This window comes from Nomascus leucogenys, chromosome 1a, assembly GCF_006542625.1.
Source record: "Nomascus leucogenys isolate Asia chromosome 1a, Asia_NLE_v1, whole genome shotgun sequence".
Lineage (NCBI taxonomy): Eukaryota > Metazoa > Chordata > Mammalia > Primates > Hylobatidae > Nomascus > Nomascus leucogenys.
The window spans coordinates 86,351,640-86,372,772 of record NC_044381.1 but is presented as its reverse complement, the minus strand read 5'-3'; the positions used below and the strand labels follow the sequence as shown (position 1 = coordinate 86,372,772).

Sequence of the window (21,133 nt, the reverse complement as noted above, 5' to 3'; positions counted from 1 at the left end):
CCTGCAAGCTCAAGGCAGGTCTCCTGGCTATTCCTCACTCATCAAATTCCTGCCTGGAGCTCGCCTTTCAGGGTGAGCACAGACCATACGGGACCATGCCTTTCTCTCGGCTTCTCACTCCTTAAGACCTCAGTTAGCAGACCATGAACTGGTCTTTATCTTTGCAGAATTAATGAGAAGTACAGGAGGAAGGTCCAACAGCAGGAAGAGCAAGCTTTAAACATCTTTCAGGTGTGTTGGCAAATAAAACCATTAGATGTGTCCTTGGGACACCGCCATCCTCACCTTCCTCAGGTACACCCACCACAATGGCCACTGGTTGATGGCCCTCGTCACCAGCTATCTGAGCCTCAGTTTCCTCTACATTCAACTGGGGACACTACCACTCATCTCAGAAGGCTTTTGTGAGAATCAAGTGAATTAAGGGGACATGAAGCATTTAGCACAGGGCAGGTGCTAAGTAAATGTTAGTTCCTCATTACAAGAAATATTTAGTGACGTAACTTATTTTTTCAAAAAAAGGGAGATAGATATGAATAAATAGGGAGAAGATTCATTGATGATCATTAATAGTGTTTTCAAACTTTTCTGACCACAAGCTTAAGTAGGAGATAACTATCTTACATTGTAATCTAATACGCCCCATGTACAGTCAGCCCTCAGTATCTGTGGGTTCTGCATCCATGGATTCAACCAACCTTGGATCAAAAATACTCAGGAAAAAATTTCAGGCCAGGTGCAGTGGCTCATGCCTGTAATCTCAGTACTTTGGGAGGCCAAGATATGCAGATTGCTTGAGATCAGGAGTTTGAGACCAGCCTGGCCAACATGGTGAAACCCCATCTCTATTAAAAACACAAAAAATCAGCTGGGCATGGTGGCACGTGCCTGTAATCCCAGCTACTCTAGAGGATGAGGCAGGAAAATCGCTTGAACCCAGGAGGTGGAGGTTGCAGTGAGCCTAGATTGTGTCACTGCACTCCAGCCTGGGTGACAGAATGAGACTCCATCTAAAAAAAAATAATAATAAAAAATAAAAAATTCCACAAGGTTCCAAAGCCAAACTTGAATTCGCCACGCATCGAATACCACATTGAATCCATGCAAATGAAGTGAAGTGTAGGCATTGTATTAGGTATTATAAGTAATCTAGAGATGATTTAAAATATTCAGGAGGTTGTGCAGAGGGTATGCAGATACTACACTCTTTTATATCAGGGACCTGAGCATCTGTGTGGATGCTGGTATCCATGCGGGGTCCTGGAACAAATCCCCTGCAGATGTAGAGGGGCGACTGTACATGTGTAGGTACATGCATGCACACACATGCACCCACAACTGAAATAAGAGTTTCAGAAGGACGATACTAACCCTTAGCTGCAATCAACTCTTATTTTCTATCCTGCTCTGCACTAATCTAATCTATAGTGTTCTACTTCTCTCTCTCTCTTTTTAAATGCTGGTCACGACCCACTAAATTGATTTCACAACCCATCTGCATTTTGAAAATGCTTAACTAGACCATAGTCCTAACAGTCCGTGACAGGAAAATAGGCTAACAGATCTCAGTTTTGAACAGGGAGTGGAGGCAGAACCCCAACTGCTTTCTGCAAGCAGCCCCTTCCTAAGCAGCTCCACAGATGCCTGTTCTCCTGCAGGCAGCTGTGGACAGGCAGCTCTTTTTCATAAGCGAGCCTTCTCTCCCCATGAGATTTCATGCTCCTCAAAGCCTAAGGTCTTATCTCTGTGGTGGCATTCCCTCCCAGGACCCAAAGAAGCCCATTAGAGTGGGAGCTCAGTGGCTGGGGAGGTGGTGGGTGGTTCCCTGGCTTACACACCACTTCGTATTTTGCTGGGGTTGTGCTAATGTGGGTAGAGGGAGTCAGACAGTGGAGCTGGAGGGGCCCACCTGCCGAAGGCCTTCCCGATGGCCGAGGGCCGGGCCTCATAGTAGTATTGCTTGTATTCATCCATCCACACTTCTGCAGTGCGCTTGGTATTCCTAAAAGGAGAGGAAAGAGCAAAATAAGGTCACCAGGGAAGCAACAGGGTTAGCGGTCAGGATCAAGATTAATTGATCCATGAATACAGGACGATGAGAATCTCAGGAGCAAGGTGATACTTGGATGGTATAGATTAGCACAATCCTTTTGGAAGACAGTCCGTCAATACCCATCGACTTTGTAGGCATGCAGCTAGCCTTGGGCAGCTGCTGCTCCAAACCCTGTACAAATAAGCACGAGCTCAACAAGGTGAAGAACCATCCACATGTACGAGGGTGCTCATGACAAGTCCCTCATCCTCCCCTGCCAACCTCCTCAGGAGAGCAGACCATGGAGTGGTCTTCTAGGACATTACCCACTCTCCCTTGAGACTAGGGCACCCTGTAGCTGGGGATAGGGATGGACAGATGGTTGATCAAGTCAGGGTTGGGACACTGGCATCCATGACCAGCACTTGGGGCTCCATGAGTGGAGAGCATGGCTTAGTTGGGGATTTGGCCAATTTTCCGAGACTCATATGGACAAAGGAAGTCAAGGCAAGAGAGACCTGGTGGCAACTCCCTCCACCCCTGAAGGTACCTGCAATCCCAGGATGTTACCAGAGGGGGCAAATGGGGAAACTGAGGCCCAGGAAGTGAGGTGGCTGCCCACAGTCACATAGTGATAACTGGCAAGGCTGGGGGCTTGGGCCTTGGTGTCCTGCTCTGAGTCCCGTGCTCCTTCCTTGGTGACCTACCTGATGTAGGTGAGGGCATTACCCTCAGGGAAGTTGTAGGGGTGCCGTTTCCTGAAGACATGGCCCACCCGGCTGCAGGGGACGATCTCCAGACTGCCACCACACATCCACACCCTGAAGGAGAGTTCTGCAGGAAATGGTAGCCGTCAGGAGGAGGAAGGGGTTCCTTGGCAAGTGAGGGTGGGAAGGGGCTGTCTTCCCTTCCCTTTGGTGTCTCACTGGAGGTACATGTTGGGGTCGGGGCTCCTGGGCCTGCTCAAATGGAGTGCTCCCACTCCTTGCACGTGTTCCTGACTGCCCACTCTACGTGTGCACATGCACACACACACACACATATACACATGATCCCCATGGCCCATTCCAGGAAGAGCAGTGGAAAAAGCTTGAAGGAACACCAAGAACATAAGTAGGAGGAAAACAAGCAAACAGCAGCATCATTTCCAGGCTCTGAATAGAAAGCCCCAGCCAGACATGAGCTAAGGAAAAACACATCTGCTCATCAGCCAGCTCTGTGCACCCACGAGGTCGGAAAACCAGCTGCCAACCAAACCACAGGCTGCTCCAGCTGGCACCTCTTGGGCTGGCCCCAACCTCCCTCTTGACCCAGTTGGTCTCCTTGTTCAGGCTGTCACTGGCCCTCTTGAGCCATGCCTCCTTTTGACAGCGGTGGTGGAGCTGAACCAGCTTTTGTGGATGACTGTGGTCCCCAGTGGTGTCGGGAGAGCAGTGGCCATCCTGCTGCCCAGAAGGGGACTTCAAAAGTTACCACTCTGATCTCCACTCACCAGTTGCCATTTATGGTAAGGATCCACCTTGACAGCTGGCTGAATCTCACATAATCTCTTTTGATTTCCTACTTTCCTTCATATTAACCCTGTAGTCTCTTCCCACTCCTCAGCTGGCTCTAAGGACACTCATGATCTCCAACCAGGCCTGGGGGCTCTCACCTGGCGTAGCTGGTCAGGACCCTCCCAGTAACTAGCAAAGGGCAGAGTGGAGGAAGCAGGACTAAAGCCCACCTCTGGCCAGCCTGTGTGCACCAAGTGATGTCCAGATATGGTTCAGGGCCAGGACTGGACACTTGGCCTACCTGGACCCACATGTAAGGATGGCTGTATCAATGGGCTTCCCTAGGTCTGCCTATAAACTGCCAGGCATCCGTCCCTTCTCCTGGTCAGAGCTCTGTGTTTGGCCTCAGCAACTAAGGTTTAGAACCGGGGACAGTCCTGGGGGGCAGAAGATCTGCATTCTGGTTCCATTTCTGCCATCCCAACTTTGTTATGCTAGTTAAGTCACTTCATCCCACTCAGCCCATAATGTCTATAATAGTATTAACTATTGTTATTATTATCAACAATGGCCATAACAATAGCAGTAACCATCTATTTACTGAGTACTTACTACACACCATGCTCTTTCTATCCAATATCTAATTCTCACTGCAACCATGTGAAGTCAGGATTATTACCCTTATTTTTTTTTAACGAGGACTTTGAAGTTTAAAGATATTAACCTCTCCAAGGTCACTCAAATATTCAGTTGCAGAAATGCAGCATCAAGTTCACATTGTGTCCAGCAAGCCACCCTGTCAGATTCTTTAGTTCACTCAGCAAATTTTCATTATATGTCAGACATTGCTCTAGATTCCCTTGTACTCTAGCAGGGACGTGAGGAGACGGGAACTCCATAAAATAAGGAGCAAAAAAATACAAGTAAACAAGAAAATGCATAAAAATGTAGCATATCAGCCAGGTGCAGTGGTTCACGCCTGTGATCTTAGGACTTTGGGAGGCTGAAGGTGGTGGATTGCCTGAGCTCAGGAGTTCGAGACCAGCCTGGGCCACATGGTGAAACCCCGTCTCTACTAAAATACAAAAGAAATTATCCGGGTGTGGTGGCATGCACCTGTAGTCCCAGCTACTTGGAAGGCTGAGGCAGGAGAATTGTTTGAACCCAGGAGGCAGAGGTTTCAGTGAGCCAAGATCATGCCACTGCACTCCATCCTGGGTGACAGAGGGAGATTCCGTCTCTAAAAATAAGTAAATAAATAAATAAATAAATAAAATGAAAAAAATAAAAATAAAAAATAAAATAAATAGAGCATATCAGATGGTAGTTGGGGCCATGGAGAAAAATGAACCAGGCTGGGAGCTGAAGAGGGCCAGTGGATGGTGGTGGGGGAGGACTATGACTGCATTTTAAATTAGGCTGATAAGGGGAGTTGTCACTGTAAAAGGGACATTTGAGCCAAGACCTGAAACAGGTGAGGGAGCAAGTCCTGTGGCTAGCAGGAGAAGAGCATTCCAGGCAGAGGGGCCAGCAAGGGCAGGTCCCTAGAGGCAACAGCACAGCTGGCAAGTTCAAAGAGGCCATGCTGGCCCGGGGCGGTGGCTCACGCCTACAACCCCAGCACTTTGGGAGGCTGAGGCAGGCGGATCACCTGAAAGTTCAGGAGTTCGAGACCAGCCTGGCCAACATGGTGAAACCCCGTCTCTACTAAAAATACAAAAATTAGCCGGGCCTGGTGGTGTGTGCCTGTAATCCCAGCTACTCAGGAGGCTGAGGCAGGAGAATCGCTTGAACCCAGGAGGCAGAGAGTGCAATGAGCTGACATTGTGCCACTGCCCTCCAGCCTGGGCAATAAGAGCAAGACTCTGTCTAAAAAAAAAAAAAAGGAGACAGTGCAGCCCACATGGAGTGAGGCAGGGTGGGAGAAGTGGGAAGTGAGGGCAGGTGTGTGGCTGCAGGGAAGTGAGGGCAGGTGTGTGGCTGCAGGGCTTGCAGGGAAAGGCAGATACCTTGTAGCCAGTAAGGAGTTTGGGTTTTCCTTTGAATGACATGAGAACTCTTGCAAGGTTTTGAGCACAGGAGCAACATAATCTATGTTTTAAAAGGATCCCCAACACATCTTTGTTGGGGATCCTAACTTTGCACATCTGCCAGCCCCACTCAAGGTGGCCTCTGGGCTCCCGAGTTTGGAATTCTTTGGGGACAAAAGAACACGTCTTGGTTTGGAACTCTCCCTTCCTTCAATAAAGGAATAAAAGGAAAGTCTCAAACCCACCAGCGACAGGAGTCTCACAGCTCAAAACTGGTCCCAGCGGCTGAACATCTGAGCACTGCAGCTAGCCTAGACATTTCTTTGAATTTCTTCTAAGAAACAAAACCCTTGCCAGAACCACTCTGTGGTTCACCTTTCAAGTTCTCCAACCACGGAGCCCTTGCCTCAGGCAGAGTTTGAAGTGAGCTATTTGATCATTCACTTGTTTCTCTGTCTCTAGCCTCAAAAAAAAGAAAAAAAAAAGAAAAAGAAAAAATGGCCTTTGGAGGCAGAGCAAGGAGACTGTGGGTTTCCCAGCTTTCCAAGTCTTCACAGGAAACTGGCTTTGCCAAAGCCCTTCAGGCCGAGATTGAAGACACAAAGCAGGTCACTTGGACCCAAAACACATGAAAGGGGTCAGAATGGAGGGGTCACTGCACCCCAGTTCCCAGAATTTACTCCTCCGAACCCTGCCTGGAAACAGCCTCCAAAAGCAAGCTACAAAGCTGGGGCAGTCCCACGCCCATTCCCACTCCAGCTGGTTTTGAGTGGGGATCAGGCCTGTTGCAAGCCCCCTCACTGCTATTTTCCTGATCAGGGAGAAAGAGTTAAAGAATCCCTGCTCCTAACGTCTCAGAGATACAGACTGTGCCTTTGCCAACGTCCCACAACACATAAGTGGCTCTGGTAAAGGAGCTGCATATGCCCATTAGATGTGGAGTTTCCGGACTGAAATCTGGAAGGCAGCATCCACCTCAGTCTTTCTACCTGTCAAATGGGTGAGATACCACCAGCCTTAGTTATTGCACAGAACACCTGGTCAGGAAGAAGAAGGAAGCAGTGGGAGAGGGCTCTGTGAAGGACTGGGTCCACCAAGAGGGCAAGAACAGGCCACCAAGGACCTATCCCTGCTCCTGCTCCCAGAATGGTGCTCCCTACCGCCCCCGTCTCCACATGGCTGTTTGTGAGACTGCCCCTGCAGGCTGCACTGCTGGGTTCCCTTCCTCAGGCAGACAGGGAGGCACCAGCAGGAGATGACGGGGTGGGGGTAGAGTGAGGGTGAGTGTTTAGCCCTGATACTCTCTGCCTGGTGCCATGGGCTGGCTGCATGTGCCCCAAGACCACAGCTCCATCGTGGGGTGCTCCCTCACCCTGTCTTTCAGACCTTGGGGTGGTTACAGCTCCCAGAAGTCACAGCCCTGCCCAGTACTGCACTGTCCCTGCGGTTCCCTCTATCCTGCCCGCACCATGTAAATAAGCCCTTTAATAAACACTCAAGTCGGTTGCGCCTTCCATATTCTGCCAGGACCCTAACTGATGCCACCCTTTATCTAACCTCCATCTCGCATGCAACCCTGTTTTGCAAATGAAGAAACTGAGGTTCAAAGAGTTGACTGGCTTGCCAGCCCACACATACTGGAGTCCAGAGTTTGGGCTCCGATCCCACTTGGTAACCCTTCCCTGGTAGTCTGCGGCCCGAACACCGTGAGCTGAGAAGCAAATGTGTGAGGGTCCAGCCCCCTCCAGCTCCCTACTGGAACACCTTGCCCCCACCTCTGTCTCCTTCGCTGCTGCTTCAGGGCAGGGAGGGGCAGCTTCCTGTGTTTCTGAGTCTAGAGACTGCCTAATGACAGTGGCCACCAGCACTGTGACCTGCCTTTAACTCGTCACCTCATTTAGTACTCATAACAATCTCTTGAGGAAACTCAGACTTTAAAGGGCTTTAACTTGCCCAGGGCCAAACAGCATGCAGGTGGTAGGGCCAGGGTTTGCACCCAGGCCATCTGACTCCATTACTTAGCATCTCACCACCACCCTCTACCACACACCTCCCAGCCTTGCTGGTAGGGAAGCAGCCACGTGTGTAAGCTGTGGTCTGTGATACAGTTGTGTGTTCTTCCACACACATGTCCAGCCATGTGACCACGGGCTCCCCCTGAATAGAACCTCTTTGTTTACTAGCTGTGTGGCTCTGGACAAATTGCTTAACTCCTCTGTGCCTTGGGTTTTAAAATCAGTAAAATGGAGATCATGATACTTACCTCAGAGGGTGCTTGAGAGAATTAAATGACCTCATGTGTGTAAAGTCCTTAGAGCAGGTCCTCACACATAGAAAGTGCTCTGTCAGGGTTAACTATGGTTATTACTGCTGCTTTTATTTTCACTGTCACTATTTCCCAACTCACCAAAATTCTCTCCCCCCCAGATGTCCATCTGGGCATCATACTTTCCCAAGTGGTTAAACCAGGACTTGTCAATCACGAAGATTCCTCCAGCTATGACAGGTGTCCTGGGAGCAAGGAGAGGGAAGAGGCAACACATGAGCTGGAGAAGCAAGGAGGCCCTTTAGATGGTCCCAGGACCCAAGACCGTCTGCCTCTAGATCCCTCCCTGCAGAGTCACTGGGGCAGGATGTCTGGCTAGCTCCCTGGCCCCCCACATCTGTTCCTGTGGCCTCTGTCCGCCCTGTCCCTGCAGACAGGGTCCGAAGGCCCAGAACAGAGTCAGCACTTAGTGCGCCTCAGGAGCCCAAGCGACCGATACAGCCCCCCAAGAGCCTCCCAGGCCCCTGACCCAGGGAAGGAAGGGGTCCCCCAGAGCCCACCGCAACCCTGACCTTATGGGCCTGGTGGGGTCTGTCCGGGTCATCTTCTGCTCAAGAGGGATCTGCTCCCACTTGAAATGCAGGCTCCAGTCGAACCCTAAGGGACACAGCAAGGTGAGGACAGAGCTCAGGGCAGAGCTGCGGGCTGCTGAGCCCCTTCACTCCACCACCTCTCGGAGTCTCCCCTGATCAGAGTCCTGGGCTCTTCGTGCAGTCCCTCCTTCATTCGGAATAAGCCAAGCCCCTCCTCTCAGGGAGTGTACCATCTACTGGGTAAGACAGAAACTACAAAGATAAATAAATCAATGGAGGCTATGTCAGCTGGGGATGAAAGTACTAAAAAAAAAAAAGAAAAGAAAAGAAAACAAAGGAGGAGTGCCCATACTATTAATATTTTAGTTAGAATAGTCAGGAAAGGCTCTCTGGTGACTTTGGAGTAGAGACCTGAATGAAGGATACATCCATGCAAATACCTGGAGAAAGGGAATTCCAGGCAGGGGCAGCTGCCAGTGCCAAAGCCCTGAGGTGATTTCCCAAAGGGGAAATGCCTGGCTCCCTTCAGAATCCCATTCAGACTCACGATCTAACTAATGGCTGGGTCCATATACTGGGAGTCCAGATCCCAAACGGGAAATCCACTGTGCCCGCTAGCTTCCAGCAACAGATTCTGTAGAGCAGCACAGTTCCATAGAACTCTCTGCAATGATGAAATGTTCTGTATCTGCATTGTTGAATATGGTAGCCACTGACTTCATGTGGCTACTGAGCCTTGAAATGTAGCTAGTACAGTTAAGGAACTGCCTTTTAAGTTTTATTTAATTTGAATTAATGCAAGTTTAAGTAACCAAAGGTGACTATTATCTACTGTACTGAACAGCCCGGCACAGTCCAAAAGAAATGTAATGTGAGCCACAAATGTAAGCCAAATATGTAATTCAAAATGTTCTAGTAATCACATCAGAAAAAGAATATATGAAATTAATTTGGATGAAATATTTTTAATGTAATATATCAAAAATATTGTCATTTCAACATGTAATCAATATAAAAAATTACTAATGAGGTAGCTTACATTCTTTCACACTAAGTCTGGGTAACCTGTGGGTTTTCTATGCCTATAGCACTCTTAATTCCAACTAGTCACTTTTCAAGACTAGTCATATTTCAAGAGCTCAATAGCCAAATGTGGCTGATAGTTGCCATACACAACACAGGTCTTGACCATCTCTGGGGCACACGTGTTAGGAAGTCATGTAAGGCCGAGGGCTCCCCACTCCCCATCCTCAAGACAGCTGTCACATCATGGCCTTCTGCTGGGACTTGTGGCCATGATCCCTAGGCTGGCAGCATTTGGGAAGAAAGTGTCAATATTTGGAGGGAGGGAAAAATGAGAGACTAGTCTGGCTCTGCTACTGATTGTATCAGAAGCCTGCAACTGCCAGCTCTGCTCCTTTGTCCCCAGTCCGAGGGCTGCACCCAATCCCTCTTCATTTTCTCTTTGGAGGTGGTGGAAGGGGTGTTCATGAGGCTCTCTGGCACAGCCGGAAAGAGCAGCAAGCAAGGGTTTTTGCCTGCCTAGCCTCATGTACCTCCTTTCATGTCTACAGCCCCACCCCTGGGAGCAGAACTCACCTCCACGAAGGTCAGCAGATGCTGCAAGGTAGGCAAAATTATCCAGACTGATGACATCAATGATGGGACTCACCACGCGGGTGTGGTCCTAGGAGAGAGATGTGAGATGGCGTGAGGCCTGGGACTTCTCTGCAGAAAAAGGCCTAGCTGCCTGCTCTGGGTAGAAGGTCTCTCTGAGACATGGGGCACTCAGCACTTCCTGCAGGGTGTGCCCAGGGCTGCCCCTCAACCCTGGCAGGCTCCTGGCAGCTGTCCTGCATCACCACACCCAAGCTCCTGGATGTTCCTATTTGACTCCCATGTACTCTCCAAGCCTCTTCCTCACACATCATTTTGAGCCCTGCTAGAATCTCACCTACTCCATGAAGCCTTCCCTGACTGCTGCAGGCTGAAGGATTTTTTCCTCTTTTAAGCTACTCTTACAATGACAGCCTAGATGATTCCTGGGACAGTGACTCATTGTGCTGCCTGAAGTGGCTCTTCTATTTCTGGTCTGAACTGTTGTTTTATTAATATGATTTACCTTTGTATTATAGTTGTTTGAGTCTTCCCAATGGGACTACTAGCAGCTGGAGGGCAGGGGCTCCGAGGTCCCCATGTAATCTGGGTGCTATCCCTCTCATACCACATCCACTGTTACAAGGTCAGACTCACCACTCCCCGCATCACCTCCCAGAACACAAATCCAAATCCAAAACCTTGATGAATAATGTTGATTTTGCTGGCCTCTTTTTTTGGGTGGTAGATTATGTCATATGCCACATGAAAAACTTCATCACCCTTCATGAGCCTTCTCATCTTTCGCCCTCCATGGGGGACACGGAACAGAGCCTCTTCTTTCTTCTCTTTCCCCACTCTGCTTTCACCTCCCCAAATCCTCTTGTCTGGAACTTGGAATCCAGCTCTGCCCCTCAGTTCCAATCCTAGATCAGGATAACAGAAGCCTGGGATGGGGCTGATCAGTGGAGACCTTTGATGGTTTTTCAGTGCTCTGTGGAGGGCCTCACCTCATCCTTTTTATAGACTTTTTTTGTGCTGCGATATAAAATCACAGGTTTAAAGTACACAATTGATGGTTTTTAGTATATTCACAAGATTGTACAACCATCACCACTATCTTGTTCCAGAACATTTCACCACCCTGACAAGAAACCCAATCTACTTTCTGTTTCTATAGATTTGCTTATTCTGGACATTTCCTATGAATGGAATCATATAATGTGTGGCTTTTCATGACTGGCTTTCACTTCACGTAGGTTTTCAAAGTTCATCCATGTTGTAGCATGTATCAGTTCTTCATTTTTTTAATGTCTTGATAATTCTGTTGTATGGATACACCACATTTTATTTACCCATTCGTCAGTTGATAGGCATTTGGATTTTTTCTACCTTTTGGTTATTCTGAATAGTGCTGCTCTGAAGTTATTGTGTGAACATATGTTTTCATTTCTCTTGGGTATACACCTAGCAGCTCCACTGCTGGGTCATATGGTAACTAACTTATGTTCAAACTTTCGCAGAACTGCCAGACTGCCTTCCAAAGTGGCTGCCCTACTTTACATTCCTGCCAGCAATATATGAAGGCTCCTGATACGGTTTGGGTATTTATCCCACCCAAATCTCATGTTGAAATGTAATCCCCAAGGTTGGAGATGGGGCCTAGTTGGGGGTGTTTGGGTCATGGGGGTGGATCGTTCATGGCTTGGTGTTGTCTTTGTGATAGTGAGTGACTTCTCATGAGATCTGGTTAGTTTAGAAGTATGTAGTACCTCCACCCAACTCTCTCTTGCCCCCACTCTTGCCATGTGAGGTACCTACTCCCCCTTCACTTTCTGCCATGAATAAAGCTCCCTGAGGCCTCCTCAGAAGCCAAGCATACGCCAGCGCCATGCTTGTACAAGGTGAGCCAATTAAACCTCTTTTCTTTGTAAGTTATCCAGTCTCAGATACTTCCTTATAGCAATGCAAGAATGGCCTGATACAGCTCCTATTTCTCCATGCCCTTGCCAGCACTTGTTATTGTCCATCTTTTGGATTATAGCCAGCCTGGTAGGTGTGAAGTGGCATCTCATTATGGTTTTGAGTTGCATTTCCCTAATGACTAATGATGCTGAGCATCTTTTCCTAGGCTTATTGGCCATTTCTATATCTTCCTTGAAAAAATGTCTACTCAAATCCTTTGCCAATTTTTTTTTTCTTGAGATGGAGTCTCGCTCAGTTGCCCAGGCTGGAGTGCAGTGGCGTGATCTTGGCTCACTGCAACTTCTGCCTCCTGGGACCAGGTGATCCTCCCGCCTCTGCCTCCCAAGTAGCTGGGAGCACAGGCACCCGCCATCATGCCCAGCTACTTTTTGTACTTTTGTAGAGATGGGGTTTCACCATGTTGGCCAGGCTGGTCTTGAACTCCTGATCTCAGGTGATCTGCCCTCCTCGGCCTCCCAAAGTGCTGGGATTACAGGGGTGAGCCACCGCTCCAGGCCCCTTTGCCAATTTTTAAATTGGGTTATTTGTCTTTTTATGGTCGGGTTGTAATCACCTCATCCTTTTCTGCCATCTGTCCAAATCCTCCCTGTTCTGGAGAACAGTAAGCACGTGGCAGGGGCCCTCCTACCCTCTTCTCTCTTTGAGAACAACATCCTCTGCTCCCTCTTGCAAGGGTTTCCCAGCCTGGACAAAAGCTGTCCCAGCACAGGACCTAATTCTCCCAGGAGAAAAACCACACCCGTTTGCAGCAGGAGCTTTGTAGCTCACCCAGGCTTTCGTCCAATTTCATTCTCACAATAACCCAGTGGGATAATTATTACAATTATCCCCATTTTCAGATGAGAAAACTCAATAAGGTGAAGTCACTCAGGGAGAAGTAGACTATTTGGGCTTCCTACGATGCCTGCCCAGCTTCAAAGACTGTCCCATAGGCCTCGGTGCCGGGCACGTAGTGGCTGAGTCCCCAAGGACGCCCAGCTCCCCAGGGCGGCTCACCTCCTTCACCCGCTGCAGCATGGGTGGCAGCCACTCAGTGTTCACTTCGCAGTGGCTATCCAGAAAGGTGAGGACGGTAGCTGCAGCCACGTCCGCCCCACGCACTCGGGACCGGATCAGCCCTGCAAGAGGAGTAGACAAGGCTTGGCGCTGGGACTGGGCCAATTGGCTTCCCACCTGTCCCCCAAAGTCCCAAGGCTCTCCTCTCCTTCAGGGGCTGAGGTTTCCTGAGTTATTGTGATTAGATTTGACTTTATACTTTTGCTTGTTTCCTGCCTCCCTCCCTTGCTTCTTCTTATCCACCCATCAACCATCATCACTCCAGGGTCACACCCCGAGTGCCCTCTATGTGCCAATCACTGTCTGGGCTCTAGGGACACACTGAAGAACAGTCACAGTTTAGAGCGTGGAAAGTGCAATAAAGTAGTTTGATCCCAAAGGAGAACCAGAAAACAAAACTTCTTCCCATGGGAACCTCCAGGTGGTCCCCTCCAGCCATACCCCTATGTGTAGCATGGAGATAATCTTCAGACTAAGATAGGCTTAAGTTTGTATGGCAGCCCCTTCCCTTCCCTTCAGCATGTTATTTAACCACTCTGAGCCTCAGTTTTCTTATCTATAAGATTCAGAGAGATAATAATCCCTGACTATCAGGATCAAACAAGATGATAGGGACAGAGCTTGGTGCCTGGGAGACCCACACACGTCAGATTCTATTCTTCTGTGCCTGTCCCCTGAGAGCCTCATCAGCCTCATTTTGGGCAGCACTCTGCTCTGGGCGGGAACCTGCCTGGTCAGGAGGGAGGAGGCCCAGCTTCTCCTGCCCCTGCTAGAGCGGCCATGCCTGCCCTGTGAGCTGTGGGAGGGAAGGGCCTCACTCTTAGAGCTCTGAGTATAAGCAGCTCCTTGGAGACATTTCCCTAGCCACGCCTCTGCCCCACACTCTGCCTCTAGCTGCCTACCAGCCCGCCAGCCAGCCAAAAGCCCATCAATCTCCACTCCAAAAGTGTCTACAAAGCATCGAGTCATAAATTTACATTTACTGTTGTCAAATCCAGGGACAGCATATTCCCAGACTTGACGGTACCTACAACCCAGTGGCTTGGGTAGTATTTAACTTTGGCCACTTCCATCATGGTTTGAAGGTCTCCCTCACTGATATTCTTGTGGCCCCTTGGCCTGACTGGTCTTTTTTCTTTCCTTCTTTTATTTTTTTTTTTTCTTGAGACTGAGTGTTGCTCTGTCATCCAGGCTGGAGTGCAGAGGCCCAATCTTGGCTCACTGCAACCTCTGCCTCCCCGGTTCAAGCGTTCAAGTGATTCTCCTGCCTCAGCCTCCTGAGTAGTTGGGGCTACAGGCATGTGCCACTACACCCAGATATTTTCGTATTTTTAGTAGAGATGGGGTTTTAGCACATTGGCCAGGCTGGTCTTGAACTCCTGACCTTGAGTGGTCTGCCCACCTCAGCCTCCCAAAGTGCTGGGATTATTTTAAACGTATCTATCACATCCCTCTCACTCTAAAACCTTCAGTGGCTCCCTGCTACCTCTGCCTTATGAAGTCAATGCTTTCTTCTGGCTTCCAAGGTCTTCTATCATCTCAATTCACTCCATCCATTCCCCCTGCTGACCAGGCCTGGGGTCTCGCAGGAAGGGAGTATGAGTAGAGGGAGGTTAGGAGGCTGGCCTTTGGGTTGGGCCCCACAGGTTGGAACCATGGCTGCTCTATTCATCACCCTGGGCAAATCGCTGAAGCTCCTTAAACCCCAGTTCCTTTGTCTGTACAATGGGCACAGTGGGCTGAGTACAAGGGCTGAAAGTAGCAAAGTGGATGCCCGCAGGGAAGGAGCCCTCAGGAAAGGGGCTGTTAGTATTGTGCATGCCCGTACCCCCGACTGATGCCTTTGCTCGCAGAGTGCACAAGCCGGCATGCCCTCCCTTGCTCCCCTTTACCTGTCTCATGATGCCCCCACACCCCATTGAGGCCCATTCCTCCATGGAAGCCTTCCCTGCTCACTCCAGCTCTCCTCTGATCTCTATGCTATTCATACACAGCCACAACCAGCCTGTGGCTGCAGTGGATTCTGACCCCTTGGCTATGTAGTTACCCTCCAAGGGCAGGGACTACGCTTTGTACTTCCTTCGAGTCCCCTAGAGTGCCATGCACAATGCCACGCTATAGCAGCTACTCCAAAACACGTCTGGATTGGAAGTGAGATCACATCTGCTTTATGCTTCTGGATTTTTCTCAAAGCCTTTCCACACAGCCTGTCTCATGCAATCCTTACAATCACCCTGCAAGGCAGAAAGGGACTGTCTTATCCCATTTCTCAGGAGAGACAGCTAAGGCAGTCAGAGATGGAGCAACTTGCCTCCAGTTGTGCCTTGATGGGGCTGATCTGGGAAGGAGGAGTCTTCTGCAGAGCCTGGTCCCAGCCATCAGGAATGCAGCAGGGCCATGTTGGCTTGGTGTGCCACAGCACCAAGAGAGAGTGGGGAGGTGCAGAGGATGTCACCAAGATGGGCCCTCGGTGGGACCCAGGGTGCAAGGACTCACCTTCCCGCCGATCATTGCGTAGGCACTTGACCTTGGGGATCCTGGTCAGGAGTAGACAGTCTTCCGCTGAGGACGTAAAGAGGAAGGCAAGCTCATTTAGACATGGGCTTCAGGCCACTAGTAGATTGGCTGCCATGAAAATTGCCCCATACTAAGCCCAGGAAAGGGCTGGGGATGGGGATGGGGAAGGGGTATGGTCATCACTACTGGCCGAAGGGTTGCCCTGCCCCACTCTCAGGCCAGACTGAAGAGTGCCTGTACCTATGGCAGTACTCCACTCCACCTCAGGGAGCACCGGAGAGCACGCTGGGGGTGGTTACCAGCCCAGCTATCATCTGCATTTAGCAGTTGTAATAATGAAGGATGCTGTTGATTTTCTTTACTATTTAAAAAAAATATCATCTCACTAGTGTCCCATCCAAAGCAACACCCACTCTTCTTTTCCCTCCTTTGACACCAGGGAACAGGACCAGAGAGGGGTCCTAGAAAAGACAGGATCCCTGCCGGGGGCAGAAAGGTGTCTGCGATGGTCAGGACAACCTCAGGGTGCTTGCCTTGGTGTTCTGGGGAAACGGGGACGAGGGTGGAATGGAGGGCTGCAAAAAGGAAGGTGACTACTCACGATCTGAACTGAAGTCATCCACTAAAATGATCTCCTGGATCAAGTTGGCAGGAGTTCGGTTCAGGACACTACAGTAGCAGTGGAAACAGAGAAAGAGCCTGGGATTTAGGAACCACCTCCCATTTTTACCACTCCCTGGGCCGCGGGTCTCCCCAGCCCAGGGCCGGCATGCTGGGCACTCCTACCTGAATCCTATTCTTGTCTAAGTTCATTGAGGAAATGGGGAGATGGGAGTTCAACTTGACCACAAGCCCAGGCTTAGCAGGAAGAATCCACCTCCAATCCACCTCTCTCTGACACTGACAGACACTGCTGGGCTTCCATCACCCTCCTGAGGCCTCCTGTCTAGCCCGGCCTCCCTCAGCTCCTGACACCTGCATTTCTGCCCTCGTCCTGGACATCTGACCTGGTGTTTGACTGTCGCATTCCTCTAACAGTTTGACTTCTGGGGTCTTCCAGGCCCTGATTCACCAGTCTCAGCTTCTCAGAAGTATAGGACTCAGCCTCCAGCACCTGCTGGGCTTCATGCTGTCTGGCCACAGCGCCCAATCCCAATGTCCTCCCCTGCTAGCGCCACTGAGATGAGAGTCCCGTGGCTGGACTTACCTCTTCACCGTGCGCAGCAGGGTGGAACGGGCCTCATTGTGGAAGGTGATGATGACGCTGGTGGCTGGCAGGTCTGAGGAGTAGGACACAGACGGGCAGCTGAGAAGGGAGCACAGAGGTCAGAGCCGGCCATGAGGGCATCCTCAGGGCAGGTCAAGGTTTTTCTTTGTCCCGTCAATTGTGCCTGAGAATACTTCTGCGAGGCAGAGAAGGCACACCCACAGCCAGGCCAGAGGCCCCGCGCCTCCACCTCCATGCTGCATCCCACACTGGCCCAGAGCCCAGATGCCACCCATCCTGGGGTCCTGGGAGGGAAGCAGCAGGTTGGGAGACCTTCCAAGGCCCAGGGGCTCTTTACCAGATATCTCAGAGCCCCCAGACGGGGCTCCCTAGTATGTACAGGTACTGCACCAGGCCCCAGGATACAGCCCTGACCACACTCTGTCATATGGTGGGGGGTATATGCGAGAGGGAAAGCTACCTCTTTGTTTGTCCTGATACCCTGGAGCTTCTTCCTTCTCTCCTCCCAGCTCAGGACATTTGGTAGCATCTGCAGAGGAATCACCCCTACCCTGGCTGCCAGGGAATTCCTCCCTCTCACTGCCCAACACTGACAGCCCTGCTGCAGACAACAAGCTGGGGAGCAGTCTCGCTCCTCCCAGGGTCCTGGGTCCCCTGGAGGAAACAAGCCTCTGATAAGACACCAAAGGCCTATCCCGTCACTCCCTCCCTCCCCAGCCATCCACAGACACCACATTTTCTGGCCTACTGCTCCCTCTCCTCTAGAAAGGGAATGAAAACAATTCATTCCTGCCAGACTTCATCCCTGTTGTTTCTGCGCATGCATTTATTTGCGCTCCTGGGGTGCTGGAAGGTGGCCTCCGTTGCTGGTTTTCATAGCAATCTTCTTTATTACAATTGCTCTCTGACTATTCCAGCGGTGACCATTTTTTCATTATGGCATTCATTCTACTGACAGCAGCTTACAGCCCGAATTCCCAGGCCCATTTCCTGCCCTGCAGAGCAGACTGGGTCAGACAGGCAGGAGTCCCACTAGCCTGGGACCCCCCTGGGGGAAGTCTTGAGAGGCTGTGCAATAATTCTCCTTGAGAGGAGGTGTAGGGTAGTGGTGGCGGAGGGAAATTTACCTTCTATTCCTTGAGAAACCATGCTGTTCAAGGGCCTACGCACTGTGGGGGGCGGGAGTGAGCTTGGCCAGCTGAGCTGGGGTGTGCTGGGAACAGCAGATACCTCCTAAGTGTGCACCCTCCCAGTGCTGACCTCCAGGGCCCCAGTCCTCTGTCCTGATCCCCCAACCATCTGGTGCCCAGGAAGGAGGGAATCAGGACAGCGACGTCTCCCTGAAGGGGGCAAACCCACCCACACCCCATCTGAAGGGTGAACTTGACCTCCCCACTGGCTCCCTCCAACCCTTTCGGCATGCATGCCTCTGGGATTGATGTTACTCAGCATGGGGGTTTATCTGGCTCCCAGGAGCCAGGAGTCTCTAAAGGGGTTTGTTCCAGCCCTGAGTTTTGAGTTTGGAGCTGGTGGGGTTTTCTCTGTGATCCTCCTCAGCCTGTCTTATGTGGTTTATGTCCCTTTGCTCCCCTGGAGGGGGCTCCCTAGATTGAGGGCTGGACCAGAAATGAACCTGACAATTTGGAGTCCAGCGGACACTACAGCCTGCAGGGCTGCAAGGAAGAGCAGCTTCTACCAGCGAACTGGCCCCACCATGGCCTGCCCACCAAAGCCAGCATGTCCTTTGCTTCCTTACACATGTGCACACACACACACCGTGAGCCACCTCGGCTTTCTTTTTTTTTCTTTTTTGGGATGGAGTCTCACTCTGGCACCCAGGCTGGAGTACGGTACCGTGATCTTGGCTCACTGCAACCTCTGCCTCCTGGGTTCAAGAGATTCTCCTGCCTTAGCTTCCCGAGTAGCTGAGATTACAGATGCCCACCACCACGCCCAGCTAATTTTTGTATTTTAGTAGAGACAGGGTTTCACCATGATGGCCAGGCTGGTCTTGAACTCCTGACCTCAAATGATCCACCTGCCTTGGCCTCCCAAAGTGCTGGGATTACAGGCATGAGCCACCGTGCCTGGCCCACCTCAGCTTTCTGACAGGGCCCAGCGGCAGCATGTGGCACCTCATCAACCCACCACCACCCTGGATTTAAAGCGTCTCATTTAAAAATGTACATAGCCCCCAGGGCAATTCCCCCTTTAAGTTTCTCAGTGAGCACCTGAGAAGGTTCAGGGTCAGGTAAGCTGGGGGGTGAACAGAGATTATCCAGGACAAGCCCTCACTTCACAGATTGGGGCCAGCAGATCCTCCAGACCCTGGGACTAGGTCAGCCATGGCTAGGGCTGCCCGTGAAAGGTCTCTAAGTGGAGCTATGTGGATGTAACCTCTTCTGCAGCACAGGCAGACAGGAGGGGACGCTGCCCAGGACTGGGTGAGAAAGAACTTCTGAGGCCCAGCAACAGCCAGCAGACCTGGTGTTGGCCTTGCCATGTAGCAGGAGTACTGCCTTACTTGGCTGCATGAGTGGTTTCTGGAGGCTGACAGTGCTGGCGTTACAGGACAGCAAGGCCGAGGTCTGGGGTTCCCCCAGCCCTGTGTTCATCTCACCTTGCACAGGCCACCAAGCACCCTGGACTTCAGGCATGCATCTGTGAGTGACAAGGAAAGTGCTAGAACCAGGCCCTCTTGCACCCTCACCTCACCTGTACTCTTTGTGCTGTGAAGTAGCTGCTTCAGAAGTAAAGGCAACCTTGATCCAAGTCATTGTTGCTACCCTCAAACCAGGACCAGACGGAGGCCCAGCCTAGCTCTGAGCACATAGCTGCAGGCACAGCCATGGGTCAGCTCCAACAGCGCCCTGGCCATTCTGTGAGATGTCTGCACAGAGCGCAGAAGAGGGGCCCAACCTAGCCCGGGTTGGGAAGGAGCCTTCCATGGAGGAGAGGACAGTGAGCCAAGTGTCCTCGAAGTGAGCCAAGTAGCTCAAAGGGTAGGTGGGACAGAGGAGGTGCGTTTGGGCAGAGGAAACAGCATGTGTGAAAGCAAGGAAGGAAGGAGGGAGGAGTCTGGGACTGCGGGACCATCAAGTGCTGGGGGAAAGGTGGGTAAGGCCAGGTCACGGGGAGGGGAGGGTGGTGCTTCAGCATCAGGAACTCAGACTGTTCCTGCAGGTGATGGCAGGAAGAGGAAAGGCTGGAGATGGTGACTTTCATGCTCTAGACAGAACACACAAGGGCCTAGACCCAGAGAGGGGCTAATGCCTTGCTTAAGGCCAGTCACTCACACTGAGCTGGGATGAGAGTGGAGGCTTCCTTGGTCCTGGTCTAAGCCTCTCCCACCTCACCATACTGGGAGAACTAAGAACAAGACTAGGAAGCATTTCTGGGATTTACTGAGGAGGTGGAGCTGTGGTGCAGGAAAGGGAGGTCAATGGGGTGGGGCACAGTACCCCACTGTTTGCAATGGGCAGGGCTGTGACTCTCTCCACTTTAGGCACCACCAGTAAAGCCCCAAGAGCGCCTGGCTCACCCACCCCCACGGACCTCCTTTGGTCTCCTCCCAGGTCACTTTTGCTGGGACGCCAGACTGAAGTGCCTTGGGGCGTCCTTGGCCCCAGCTGAGCGGTTTCCTTGGTCTTGGCAGGGCCTCAGTAGGTCAGGTAAACAAGCAACAGAGGGTGAGGGTTTTTGAATGTCTAAATCACTGGACACAGTCTGAGGAAATCATCCTCATTTCTTAGATACATGTAAAAGAAGACAAACTAAACAATGTTGGCCTTTTCTCAGCCTTTCTTCCTCCACCGAAACGATGGAGGCTGTACCTGTAATGGCGGGTGTCCCGGATGGGCCGGTCCGGGCTCAGCTTGTCACTCTCCAGCTGGTTGAAGGCGTGCTGCCTGTAGGGGTCCTCTCCGGCCTTCAGCTGCTTGGCCGACAGGTAGGCCTTCTCATCAAAGCCTTTCGAGGGAGTTCCTGTCACCTGAGATGAAGGTCAGCATCAGAGAGGATCACAGGCAGGAGGACCCCACCGCATGGCGAGTGCTCAGCACACACCAGGCGGGAGCCAGCCACATGGCCTCATTTGTGCCTTACGCCAACTCTATGAGGAGGAGACCATTATCTCCCCCCATTGTACAGGTGAGAAAACTGAGGCTCAAGAGGATTTCTTTCTTTCTTTTTTTTTTTTTTTGACACAGGGTCTCATTCTGTCACCCAGGCTGGAGTGCAGATCTTGGCTCACTGCAACCTCCACCTCCTGGGTTCAAGTGATTCTCCTGTCTCAGCCTCCCGAGTAGCTGAGATTACAGGTGCGCACCATCAC

At 51.0% G+C, this 21,133-nt stretch overlaps 1 protein-coding gene across 2 annotated transcripts in view; it reads right to left on the bottom strand.

Annotated features, from left to right (window-relative positions):
* The window catches only part of GALNT16 (polypeptide N-acetylgalactosaminyltransferase 16), a 95,363-nt gene that overhangs the window by 13,178 nt on the left and 61,052 nt on the right, over nt 1-21,133 (bottom strand). For both annotated transcript variants that reach the window (XM_030812528.1, XM_003263623.3), the window contains exons 2-11: nt 20,634-20,791; nt 16,780-16,878; nt 16,174-16,241; nt 15,552-15,617; nt 12,996-13,117; nt 10,017-10,104; nt 8,397-8,481; nt 7,966-8,069; nt 2,740-2,866; nt 1,910-2,002 (exon numbers count right to left, since the gene is read on the bottom strand). In XM_030812528.1, the coding sequence (XP_030668388.1) occupies nt 1,910-2,002; nt 2,740-2,866; nt 7,966-8,069; nt 8,397-8,481; nt 10,017-10,104; nt 12,996-13,117; nt 15,552-15,617; nt 16,174-16,241; nt 16,780-16,878; nt 20,634-20,791 (1,010 nt within the window). The remainder of the gene's footprint in view (nt 1-1,909; nt 2,003-2,739; nt 2,867-7,965; nt 8,070-8,396; nt 8,482-10,016; nt 10,105-12,995; nt 13,118-15,551; nt 15,618-16,173; nt 16,242-16,779; nt 16,879-20,633; nt 20,792-21,133) is intronic.